This window comes from Anomaloglossus baeobatrachus, chromosome 1, assembly GCF_048569485.1.
Source record: "Anomaloglossus baeobatrachus isolate aAnoBae1 chromosome 1, aAnoBae1.hap1, whole genome shotgun sequence".
NCBI classification, from domain to species: domain Eukaryota; kingdom Metazoa; phylum Chordata; class Amphibia; order Anura; family Aromobatidae; genus Anomaloglossus; species Anomaloglossus baeobatrachus.
In genome coordinates, this window is record NC_134353.1 from 363548811 (window position 1) to 363561823 (window position 13013).

The window sequence follows — 13013 nt, forward strand, 5'->3', positions numbered from 1 at the left end:
GTGCAATTCGGTCACTGCCTTCTTTTCTTCTACAACCCTTCCATACTCTACTCCCACAATAACTGGTACTCCCCATTTGCCTCAAGCTCCACATTGGGACAGCATTTTTTTTTTTTTGGTTGCTTTGACCCCTTCACGACCATGGACAGATATACCCGTCATGGAGCGTGTCCCGTTAAGCCCCGCCCCCTGCCGCGGGCAGGCAGCGGCGATCGGCACACATATCAGCTGTTTTCAACAGCTGACGTGTGCCTGCTAGCCGCGGGTGGAATCGCTTCCACCCGCGGCCATTAACCCCTTAAATCTTGCTGCCAAAGTCTGGCAGCAAGATCTAAATGCGCGCGGCCATGTTTTTTACTTACCGCCACCCCCACCGGAAGTCACGTTCGTGACTCAGTGACTATCGGTGGTTGCCATCGTAGCACAGGGTCATGTGAGGACGCCTGCAGCTATGATGTTTCACTTTCGTTTTCCCTCGGCACAGAGCAAAGGGAAAAAGAAAGTGGCTGTATCTACTGTTTACAGCTGTATAGCTGTGATCAGCAGATACATAATAGCGATCGGATTGCTGATCGCTATAGCCCCCTAGGGGGACTAGTAAAATTTAAAAAAAAGTAAAAAAAAAAGTTTAAAAAAAAAACAAAAACCTAAAAGTTGAAATCACCCCTTTTCCCCCATTGAAAATTAAAGTTTTAAAAAATAAATATACACATATTTGGTATCGCCGCGTTCAGAAATGCCCGATCTATCAAAATATAAAATCAATTAATCTGATTGGTAAACGGCGTAGTGGCAAAAAAATTCCAAACGCCAAAAATACATTTTTTGGTCGCCGCAAGTTTTACGCAAAATGCAATAACAGGCGATCAAAACGTAGCATCTGCGCAACAATTGTACCATTAGAAACGTCAGCTCGAGACGCAAAAAATAAGCAGTCACTGAGCCATAGATCCAAAAAAATAAGAACGCTACGTGTTTCGGAAAATGGCGCAAAACGTGCGCCACTTTTATTGGACAAACTTGTGAATTTTTTTTAACCCCTTAGGCTAGGTTCGCACAATGCGTCTTTTTGACGCTGCGTTTTTGTGCGTTTTTGTCCGCTAAAACGCACAAAAACGCACCTGCGTCCAAAAAACGCATGCGTTTTTGCCGCGATTTGGTGCGTTTTTGGCTGCGTTTTGCTGCGTTTTTGATCTCTGCGTTTTGCTGCGTTTTTCCAATGCATTGCATGGGGGAAAAACGCAGGAAAGAACTGACATGTCCATTTTTTTTTTTTTTAACTCAAAAACGCAGGTAAAAAAAACAGATGTGTGCGGACAGCAAAAATGAAAACTCATAGACTTTGCTGGGGAAGCAAAGTCCTGCAGTTTTGAGGCCAAAAACGCACCCGAAAAATGTCGCGAAAAACGCACTGTGCGCACATAGCCTAAGATACAAGTAAACCTATACATGTTTGGTGTCTACAAACTCGCACCGACCTCAGGCATCATACCCACACATCAGTTTTACCATATAGTGAACACCATGAATAAAACATCCCAAAAACTATTGTGCCATCACACTTTTTTTTGCAATTTTTCCGCATTTGGAATTTTTTTGCTGTTTTCCAGTACACCATATGGTAAAACTTATGGTTTCATTTAAAAGTACAACTTGTCCCGCAAAAAACAAGCCCTGATATGGCAAGATGGACGGAAAAATAAAAAAAGTTACGGTTCTCGGAAGAAGGGGAGCAAAAAACAAAAACGCAAAAACTGAAAGTGCCCCGGGGCTGAAGGGGTTAACATACCATATTTTGAGCCTTTATAGTTCCCCAGCCAGTAACCAATCAAACATGTAGGGGCTCCCCACCCCAACTGCTAATTCAAGTGTAGCATATTTCGGATACTTTTGCTCAATAACAATGATCAGTAGTGCTGACTAGTCCCCCCCCCCCCCCTTCCCAGAGACTCCACCAATAATGGTATTAAATGGAACCTGTCAACCAATTCATGCTGCCCAATCCACAGCCAGCATGAATCTGAGCATAAGTGCACAATTATTCAGGTATTACCTCTCTGAGATGCTCCAGCATTTCAGAGAAAATAAGGTTTGTAGGTCCAGCTGGAGACTTGATTTTTCTGGCTCCACCCCCAGCCAACTTCGCTCCACGTGATTGACAGGTCTCTGCCATAGTTTGCTGTGGCAGAATTAAGAGAAGTCATAAGAACTAGACTAGCCTTGTCTCCAGCTATAGTTCCTGGCTTGATCTTAGAAGTATATAATCTCTGAAATGCTGGAGCTGATTCATGTCGTCTGTGGTTTGGGCAGTGTGACTCAAGTTACGGGTTCCCTTTTATATCTTGCACCTTTCCATCAAAGAAATTTGTTAGTATAAAATATTTTATTTTCTGTTGCCTATACCTGGGGTCAATGTTATACACAGGTATCTTAGAGTCTAAAAATATACACTACTTATCTTTAACCCCTTCAGCCCCCGGGCACTTTCCGTTTTTGCGTTTTTGTTTTTTGCTCCCCTTCTTCCGAGAGGCGTAACTTTTTTATTTTTCCATCAATCTTGCCATATGAGGGCTTGTTTTTTGCGGGACGAGTTGTACTTTTAAATGAAACCATAAGTTTTACCATATAGTGTACTGGAAAATGGCAAAAAAATTCCAAGTGCGGAAAAATTGCAAAAAAACTGGGATTGTACAATAGTTTTTGGGATATTTTATTCACCGTGTTCACTATATGGTAAAACTGATGTGTGGGTATGATGCCTCAGGTCGGTGCGAGTTTGTAGACACCAAACATGTATAGGTTTACTTGTATCTAAGGGGTTAAAAAAAATTCACAAGCTTGTCCGAAAAACGTGGCGCACGTTTTGCGCCATTTTCCAAAACCCGTAGGGTTCTCATTTTTCAGGATCTGAGGCTCAGTGATGGCTTATTTTTTGCGTCTTGACCTGACGTTCTTAACGGTACCATTTTTGCGCAGATGCTACGTTTTGATCGCCTGTTATTGCATTTTGCGCAAAATTTGCGGCGACCAAAAAACGTAATTTTGGCGTTTGGAATTTTTTTGCCGCTACGCCGTTTACTGATCAGATTCATTGATTTTATATTTTGATAGATCGGGCATTTCTGAACGTGGCGATACCAAATATGTGTGTATTTTTTATTTTTTTAACCCTTTAATTTTCAATGGGGTGAAAGGGGGGTGATTTGAACTTTTAGGTTTTTTTATTTTTTTTTAATTTTTTAAAACTTTTTCTTTTACTTTTTTTTTTTTTATTTTACTAGTCCCCCTAGGGGGCTATAGCGATCAGCAATCTGATCGCTTTGCACAATCTGCAGATCTCAGCTACAGAGCTGAGAACTGCAGATTTGCTGCTTCACTTTCAATGCCGGCTGTATTCCGGCATTGAGAGGAAGTGACTCATGTTAGCCACAGGCGTCATCACATGACCCTGTGCTACCATGGCAACCGCTGAAAGTCACGTGATCATGTCACGTGACTTCCGGCGGGGGCGGGGTAAGTCACTGTAATGGCGGCGCCCATATACATATCGCTGCCAAGACTTTGGCAGCGAAATGTAAGGGGTTAATGGCCGCGGGTGGAAGCGATTCCACCCGCGGCTAGCAGGCACACACATCAGCTGTTGATAACAGCTGATATGTGCGCCGATCGCCGCCGCCCGCCGGCGGCAGGGGGCGGGGCTTACCGGAAAACGATCCATGACGTATCTAGTACGTCATGGGTCGTTAAGGGGTTAAAGGGAACCATCCACAGGATTTTGCTATATAGTGGTAGGCTGCTGAATCCAGGCACACTTTTTGTTGAAAGAATGGATGCTTCGGAGGCGGGCCTTTGTGGGTCGGATCCTCTGCATATATTCTTCCTCCAGCGTCTTGTATTGCACACCAACAGCAGCAATGGCTGCACAGCACGATAGTTTAATAAATCAAAAAGGGCAGTCGTAGGGCACAGCATTCAGTCCCCACACATGCCCCGTAGTGGACAGCATTCAGTCCCCACACATGCTCCGCAGGGCACAGCATTCAGTCCCCACACGTGCCCTGTAGGGCACAGCATTCAGTCCCCACACATGCCCTGTAGGGCACAGCAATTCAGTCACCACACTTGCCCCGCAGGGCACAGCATTCAGTCCCCACACTTGCCCCGCAGGGCACAGCATTCAGTCCCCACACTTGCCCCGCAGGGAACAGCATTCAGTCCCCACACTTGCCCCGCAGGGCACAGCATTCAGTCCCCCACACATGCTCCGTAGGGCACAGCATTCAGTCCCCCCCACGTGTCCTTTATTGTGCATCATTATTCGCCTTCAGATGCCTCTTGACACAACATAGTCCCTACACATGTGCCGTAGGGCGCTGCATTGTCCGCATAATGTACAGTGAAATAGAAAAATTAATACAGCTACTTATCTCAACACGTTTCCCCGTAGCTCTGGGTACTGTGTACGAAGGCAAAACTCACTTAATGTAGTGATGTCCTCCTGCACTTTCAGATCAAGAGGCTCAGTGATGGAAGAGGGGGGCTGACTGACCCCCTTCTTCTTTTTTTTTTTTTATTCTTACATTTAAAGTATTTGGCTGCAAAAATTATTTTTGCATTTGAGTTTCATGAAAACGTTTGCATTGCCGGGCTTTTCCAAGCTTTGTTTCCTTGCACAACTTTCATGTGTTCTGTGGTCCTAGCTGAAAGGAGCTCGGAATAAGGCAAAGCTGCAAACTGTCCGGCCAAGTTCTGACTGATTCTCAGATAATTCATTCTGCAGCCAACAGTGTATAGTGCAACATAGAGGACATAGCAGACAAACATTGCATTTTTTTATTCCAATGTCAAAAATTCTTTTTAGCCCTAAATACTTCCATTTAGGTAGGAAAAAAAAATTCCCAAAGTAGGCAAATCCCTTTAACGTGTATTCCTTATGTAGTACTCAGATTGGTGTTTCTAAACTGAATTTTGGACCTTCTTGTACATCTCGAGTGATGTAATGAATTTTTGTAGCTACAATGCCGTCTTATGGCCATAGCCTATTGTCCTGGAGATTGCATTGTGATGCGAGCTCACACACTGCTCTTTCTGTAAATCAAGTAAAGCAAAAAATGTGAAGGAACTAAAAATGTATTTTTCTTTCTATATGCAGCGGCTTAGTCCCTTTGCACAATGCCTGCTCGTATGGACACTATGAAGTGGCAGAGCTGTTAGTGAGGCATGGGGCCTCTGTAAATGTGGCAGATCTCTGGAAATTTACTCCACTACATGAAGCAGCTGCTAAAGGAAAATATGAGATCTGCAAACTGTTATTAAAGGTAAGATGGCAAAATATTTTATTGGAGCCTGTTCAGTCTTTACTTATTGCTTGCAGAGTTGTATTTTTTTTATAGAGCTTTGCACTAGTGGGCATTGGAAACTCATTACAAAGGCAAAAACAAGATTTCTAAAGGTTATTGAAACCATAAATTAAATGTTGTTGCTCTCTTTATGCCAGGGGAAGCTGTATGCTTGGCTTTATATTTCTTTGGGTTTTTATAGAAGCCAGAAATGTATTTCTTTTTTAAAGGTTAGTAAAGGACATATTTGTGCCATTTCCAAAACCTTGTAATAAAGCCTGTAGAATACCATTCAGACCCACTTTTCATTCTTGGGGTTTATTTTAAAATGTGTGGACATATACAGCGGGTGAAATTTCCAGACTTGTTTCATCTTCATCATCCTGGTAGATGGCAGCAGGTTTTTATCAACAATGTCTCGCCCATTCATCCTCCTTTCGATTATATGAAACCTGCGAGTGCCACATGCTGAAAAACAGCCCCACACCATGATGTTCTCACCTCCAAACGTCACTGTTGGTATGGTGTTTTTTAGGTGGAACTCTTTAGCATCTAAAGAGTTCAATTTTGGTCTCATTTGACCAGATTATATTCTCCCAGTATTTCCCAGTCTTGTCTAAATGTTGTAGAGTAAACTGTAAACGCGCTTGAACATGGTTTTTGTTCAGCAATAGTCTTGCGTAGTGAGTGTGCGTATATACAGGCCATGGAGGTTGAGTGCATTGCTAATTGTTATCTTTGAAACAATTTTACCTGCTGATTCCAGGTCTTTGGGTGGTGTCACACATAGCGACGCAGCAGCGATCACGACCAGCGATCTGACCTTATCAGGATCACTGCTGCGTCATTACATGGTCGCTGGTGAGCTGTCAAACAGGCAGATCTCATCAGTGACCCGCCCCCAGCTAGCAGCGACGCGTGGAAGCGTAACTAAGGTAAATATCAGGTAACCAAGGAAAGCACTTCTCTTGGTTACCCGATATTTACCTTAGTTACTAGCGTCCGCCGCTCTCACGCTGCCAGTGCCGGCTCCCTGTCCCCTGCACTCCTAGCCAGAGTAAACATTGGGTTAATTATCTAATGTGTACTCCAGTTACGTGTGCAGGGAGCAGGGAGCCGGCACTGACAGTGTGAGAGCACACCGCTTAGCGCTGGCTCCCTGCACTCCTAGCCAGAGTACAAATCTGGTTATTTACCCGATGTGTACTCCAGCTACGTATGCAGGCAGCCGGCACTGGCAGCGTGAGAGCGGTGGACGCTAGTAACTAAGGTAAATATCGGGTAACCAAGGAAAGGGCTTCTTGGTTACCCGATGTTTACCGTGGTTACAGCTTACCGCAGGCTGCCAGACGCCGCCTCCCTGCTCGCTTCAGTTCATCGCTCTCTCGCTGTCACACACACGATGTGTGCTTCACAGCAGGAGAACAACGTCCAAAAAATGAAGCAGGACATTCAGCAACGAGCGGCGACCTCACAGCAGGGGCCAGGTCATTGCTGGATGTCACACACAGCGACGGGATGTCGCTGCTACGTCACAGAAAATGGTGACTTAGCAGCGATGACGTCATTGTCGTCGTCACTATGTGTGACACCACCTTTTCTGTAGGTGGACATTGGCTCTTGGACAACTAATTTGATAATTTTCACTCCTCTGTCTGAAATCTTGCGAAGAGAACCTAGTCATGGCCGGTTTATGGTGAAATTATTTTCTTTACACTTCCAGATTATGGCTCTTAGGCCCTATGCGCACGCTGCGGTTTTTGACGCGGTTTTGCCGTGGTGTTGCTGCGTGTTTTGCTGCAGAAAATGTTTTATAACCTTGCTGCAGTCCTTCCCCAGCAAAACCTATGGTTAAAAAAAAAAAAAAATGCTGTGCGCACACTGCGGTTATTTTCACAAACAGGTTTTGCTGCAGGTTTTCTGCAGCAAAAAGAATTGCATGTCACTTCTTTTCCACAGGTACCTGCGGTTTTTGCCATAGATAATGGTCAAAAAACGCAGGGAACAGCCTGTGGAAAATTTGCGGCAAAACCGCATGCGGTTTTTGGATGCGGTTTGTTGCGGTTTTTTTTTACTGCGGGTGCGGTAATCTCTCAGAGCCTGCGGAATTTTCTTAAGAAAATTCCATTTTCTAGTGCACACAGGGCCTTAGAGTGCTCACTGGAATCTTCTGTACCAATGCTGTCAGTATGATGTGCAACAATAAGGTTACAAAGATCTTGAGATGGCTCACTGGTTTTACCGATCATGAGAGGTTTCTTATTTGCACCTTGTAACCTTTTTACAGGCCATCAGTTAAATCAGCTGATGTTATTTTTCACTTTCAGGTTGCTTTCTAATTACTGATAGATTTCAATTTTTGGCATGACTTTCCATGCACATCTCCTAATTTTGTTGAATACTTTTTTCCTTTCGTCTTTTCTCATCATTAAACATAACTTAAGTTGTTGACATTTAGAGTTTGATACGGGTTTTTTTGTTTTTGTTTTTTTTGCCTGTGATGATTGGATGGGTTGTTACATACACCTGGTAAAAAATTTAATGTCAGTAGTACCTTATATTTACCTCAAAAATTGGTTATCTGTTCAACACTTATTTCACCCGCCGTGTGTGTATGGATAGAGCTATACATAGTCATTGCTAAAATTGTTGGAACCATTGAAGTTGTTACAGAAAATTAAGTATCTCTCAAGAAAATTATTGCAATTATGTTTCGTTATACGCATGTTTATTTCCTTGGTGTGTATTGAAACATTAGAAATAAAAGACAAATTGAGCATTATTTCGCACAAAACTCAATTTTGCCCACAAATAATGGGCTGGACAAAATTGCTGCCACCCTTAACTTATTTTGTTGGAAAAACTTAAAGGGGTTATCCGGCTTCTTTGACTTTTTTTTTTTATTTCCCTATTGGGCTACATTGGGGCAGGTAAGTAGATAGAGACCACTTACCTGCCCTGCTGTCAGCCCCTCTCCCCCGGCTCAGAGTGGTCATGTGACCGCTCCTGCCGCGATTTTGCTGCTTCCGGTCATTTCATGTCAACATGGGCAGGGCCATGTTGACATGCAAATGTGGAACAGCATGTCGCCTCCCTGCTGGGCGGGTACAGTGCGATGAGCCCCGCCCCCTTCCCTGCACCCTCCCACACATTCCCCCGCACCTCTTTTACTCTCCAGTAACCTCCCCCTGCACTGCTGTGGGGTCTGTGACCTGGGGGAGGGGCCTGGCGGCAGCTGCCGCAGTGTCAGCGCCAGCACCGGGTCCCCTGCTCAGGATCACACATTCAAATGTACTGGCATCGCAGATCACAGATGCCGGTACATTTGAAAGTGCTGATGAGAAGCAGCGCAGCGCTGCTTCTCATCACTGTCCCTCCCGCTGTCTGTGCTCTCTTCAGCACAGCGGTGACGTCACTACTGTGCTGATATGGCCAGAGCACAGACAGCTGGCGAACATGCAGGAGCGGCGGGGACCGAGGACGGGTGAGTATGTACTCCCTACATGTGTTCCCTATGGGGGGGGGGTGCAGAGCCATATGGGGGAGGGGTGCAGAGCCATATGTGTGCGCGTGCAGAGCCATATGTGTGCGCGTGCAGAGCCATATGTGTGCGCGTGCAGAGCCATATGTGTGCGCGTGCAGAGCCATATGTGTGCGCGTGCAGAGCCATATGTGTGCGCGTGCAGAGCCATATGTGTGCGCGTGCAGAGCCATATGTGTGCGCGTGCAGAGCCATATGTGTGCGCGTGCAGAGCCATATGTGTGCGCGTGCAGAGCCATATGTGTGCGCGTGCAGAGCCATATGTGTGCGCGTGCAGAGCCATATGTGTGCGCGTGCAGAGCCATATGTGTGCGCGTGCAGAGCCATATGTGTGCGCGTGCAGAGCCATATGTGTGCGCGTGCAGAGCCATATGTGTGCGCGTGCAGAGCCATATGTGTGCGCGTGCAGAGCCATATGTGTGCGCGTGCAGAGCCATATGTGTGCGCGTGCAGAGCCATATGTGTGCGCGTGCAGAGCCATATGTGTGCGCGTGCAGAGCCATATGTGTGCGCGTGCAGAGCCATATGTGTGCGCGTGCAGAGCCATATGTGTGCGCGTGCAGAGCCATATGTGTGCGCGTGCAGAGCCATATGTGTGCGCGTGCAGAGCCATATGTGTGCGCGTGCAGAGCCATATGTGTGCGCGTGCAGAGCCATATGTGTGCGCGTGCTGAGCCATATGTGTGCGCGTGCAGAGCCATATGTGTGCGCGTTCGGTGCAGAGCCATATGTGTGCGTGTGCGGTGCAGAGCCATATGTGTGCGGTGCAGAGCCATATGTGTGCGTGTGCGGTGCAGAGCCATATGTGTGCGTGTGCGGTGCAGAGCCATATGTGTGCGTGTGCGGTGCAGAGCCATATGTGTGCGTGTGCGGTGCAGAGCCCTATGTGTGCGTGTGCGGTGCAGAGCCCTATGTGTGCGTGTGCGGTGCAGAGCCCTATGTGTGCGTGTGCGGTGCAGAGCCCGATGTGGGGCTGTTATTTGCAATGCTGTAGTGATACCAAGTCAGGTGCTGGGGAAGAATACTGACAGGGAATGTGTGTGCAGGGGGTGGGCAGGGGGCGAGGCTGGACACTGGGGAGGGGCTGGACACTGAGGCTGGGTGGTGACAGCTCTGACTGAGGTTTTGCACAGGAAGTGGTCAGTTTGCTGGAGCTGAATGTAAACAAAAGCTGCAGAGAATAAAGGGATAATTCAAGAGGAACAAAAGTTAGAAAACAAAAAATAACAATGTAGGGGTGATTTATATGACAATACAGCACAGATAAACTCAAAAATTTTTGTTAAGCTAATGTCAGACAACTCCTTTAACTGCAGTCATTCGCTTCCTATAACTACCAACAAGCTTCTTGCATCTCTCAACTGGAATTTTAGACCACTCTTCTTTTGCAAATGGCTCCAGGTCTCTCATATTTCAAGGTGCCTTCTCCCAAGAACAATTTTAAGATCTCTCCACAGCTGGTCAATGGTAGTTACATCCTAGACTCATTGCTGGCCACTGCAGAAATCACCAGTGCTTTGTTTCCATCCATTTATTGGTGCTTCTTGAAGTACCGTATTTTTCGGATTATAAGACACACTTTTCTTCCCAAAAATTTGGTAAGAAAATGGAGTCTTGGGAGGTATTTGAAAGGAAAATGGGAAAATTAGGGGTGCATCTTAAAATCCGAATGTAGCTTAACGAGGGGGTGGTGGGGAGAGGTCACAGGAGGCAGGGGCAATTTTGTGCTGCGGGCTTCTCTGTGTGGCGGGTAGCACTGCTTTGTGCGGCGGGCAATGAGGCACGGGCCATTCTAAAGATGTTGGCGATGAGGGCTTCAAATGGCGCCCAGAGTCATTGCGTGCGCAGATGAAGCTCTTGGCTCAAGCTCTCATCTGCGCACGTGCCGCCTTTGGTCCATTGACGTCCCAGCAGTGGACTTAAGTAAAGTGGCGCGTGCGCAGATGGGATCTCATTGAGCCGATAACTTAATCTGCGCACACGCCGACTCCGGACGCTATTTCTTAGAAGCCCACATCACTGACATCTTAAGAATGGCCCGTGCCTCACCATCCGCAGCGAGCACCAGCACAGAGCAGCGCCCGCTGCCCCAGCACAGAGCAGCACCCGCTGCCCCAGCACAGAGCAGCGCCCGCTGCCCCAGCACAGAGCAGCGCCCGCTGCCCCAGCACAGAGCAGCGCCCGCTGCCCCAGCACAGAGCAGCGCCCGCTGCCCCAGCACAGAGCAGCGCCCGCTGCCCCAGCACAGAGCAGCGCCCGCTGCCCCAGCACAGAGCAGCGCCCGCTGCCCCAGCACAGAGCAGCGCCCGCTGCCCCAGCACAGAGCAGCGCCCGCTGCCCCAGCACAGAGCAGCGCAGCCCACAGGGAGCATCTGGGCCCCCCTCTGGACTGCCCATAGCATCGCCGTACTCCAGTACCGCCCTTGCCTCCTGTGACCCCTGCTCCACCACTGTGGCCGCCATCCCTCCCCGGTAAGATGCCACTGGATTACAAAACTGACCCAATTTTGTTTTTTTTTTTTTCTTTGCTCTTTCTATAAATTTGAGGTGTGTCTTATGAAACGAAAAATACTGTATATTTGGGGTCATTGTCCTGCTGGACACCCATGACATGGGACATGAACGCAGCTTTCTGACACTGGGTCAGATTTCATAATGCCTTGCAAATAGTCAAGGCACCCAGTGCAAGATGCACCACAACAACCCCAAAAAAATCTTTGAACCTCCACCATACTGAACTGCAGGCACTATGTTCTTTTCTTTCTAGGCTTTATTAAATTATTGGTAAACAATAGAAAGGTGTGCTTTACCAAAAAGCTCCGTCTTGGTCTCATCTGTCCGCAAGACGCTTTCCCAGCTTACTCACATATTTTGGAAAACTGCAGTCTACCATAACTTTTTTTTATTTTTTATCTCTGTGTCAGCAGTTGGGTCCTCCTTTGCCTCCTGCCATAGCGTTTAATTGAAATGTTGACGGATAGTTGGCACTGATATTGATGCACCCTGAGCCTGCAGAACAGTTTGAAATTCTTTGGAACTTGATTGAGGCTACTATCCGGGCTATCCTGCTTTGCAACTTTTCATCAATTTTTCAACATTTACATCCTATTCCTTTTGAGTTTAATCTGATTTTCACACTATATTTTCAATGCAGATGTATATTTTGTTGTGTATAATTTTTAATTTATTCTTGTAAAGGTATTTATGTATATTTAAATTATACAGGGTTACCCATGGGTAGGATTTGTTATTATAATGACCCTGCCATTATTATAGTATTTAACGGATTTTGAAGGGAATCTGTCAACAGGTTGTTTTTTTCCCCTTGCTTTGGAGATCATCAATTTTAACCAGCCACAGTCGCCCGAGACTGCACTGGTGAGAACAGTTTGGCTTGGGTTCTCTTTGTTGTGGAGGGTTGATAGTATTTCAATTTGCTACATAAAAATCTACATTTGTTAGATTAAAACTTATACTACTTTACTGGGTAAAACATTTGTGACACAAAGTTCTTAACTGTAGGATGAAATAGAGCTCAGAAACAGGCTCTCTGCATGCATTGTTTATTGACAGTGAACTGCTTATTACTGGCAGGAACGCCGTCTGACTAGGTCTCAACCGCTGCTGTACTTGTTGTAGTCTGAGCAGTGATAAACGCTTGTAAATAGTACACAACTTGATAAGTGACACATCTCTTAATTTAGTATTTTGACACCTGCCACACGTGGTTATCAGATTACATAGCAAGCACCTGCTGACAGATTTCCTGAGAGCGCTGGTTGGGCGCGGAGCTCGCATGATGTAACAACCAACAGAAGCGCCGGAGAGTGAGTGCTAACATCGCTGGATGAAGCTGGCACAAGAGGTAAGTATAATATTTGCTATGTAAGAGGTGGGCAAACATAGTGATTGAGAAAAGGTTGGCTAAGTAGTGAACAATTCCACTGAAGGGGCTCTCCACCACTCGGACAACCTCTTCTCATTCCCGATATATGGCGCCATTAAAATAACACATCCTCTCATGCCACAGCGGTGTCGGCACTTGCATTCTCAGGACTTTTGTGAGGTTGTTACATCATGTAAACCCCATGCCCAATCACAGCCAGCCGCAGCTCTCACTTCCTGTTAGTTAC

General features: G+C 46.3%; 1 protein-coding gene across 2 annotated transcripts in view; it reads left to right on the top strand.

Moving 5' to 3' along the window:
* The window catches only part of TNKS (tankyrase), a 349200-nt gene that overhangs the window by 288436 nt on the left and 47751 nt on the right, over positions 1–13013 (top strand). For both annotated transcript variants that reach the window (XM_075352460.1, XM_075352461.1), the window contains exon 15: positions 5153–5318. In XM_075352460.1, the coding sequence (XP_075208575.1) occupies positions 5153–5318 (166 nt within the window). The remainder of the gene's footprint in view (positions 1–5152; positions 5319–13013) is intronic.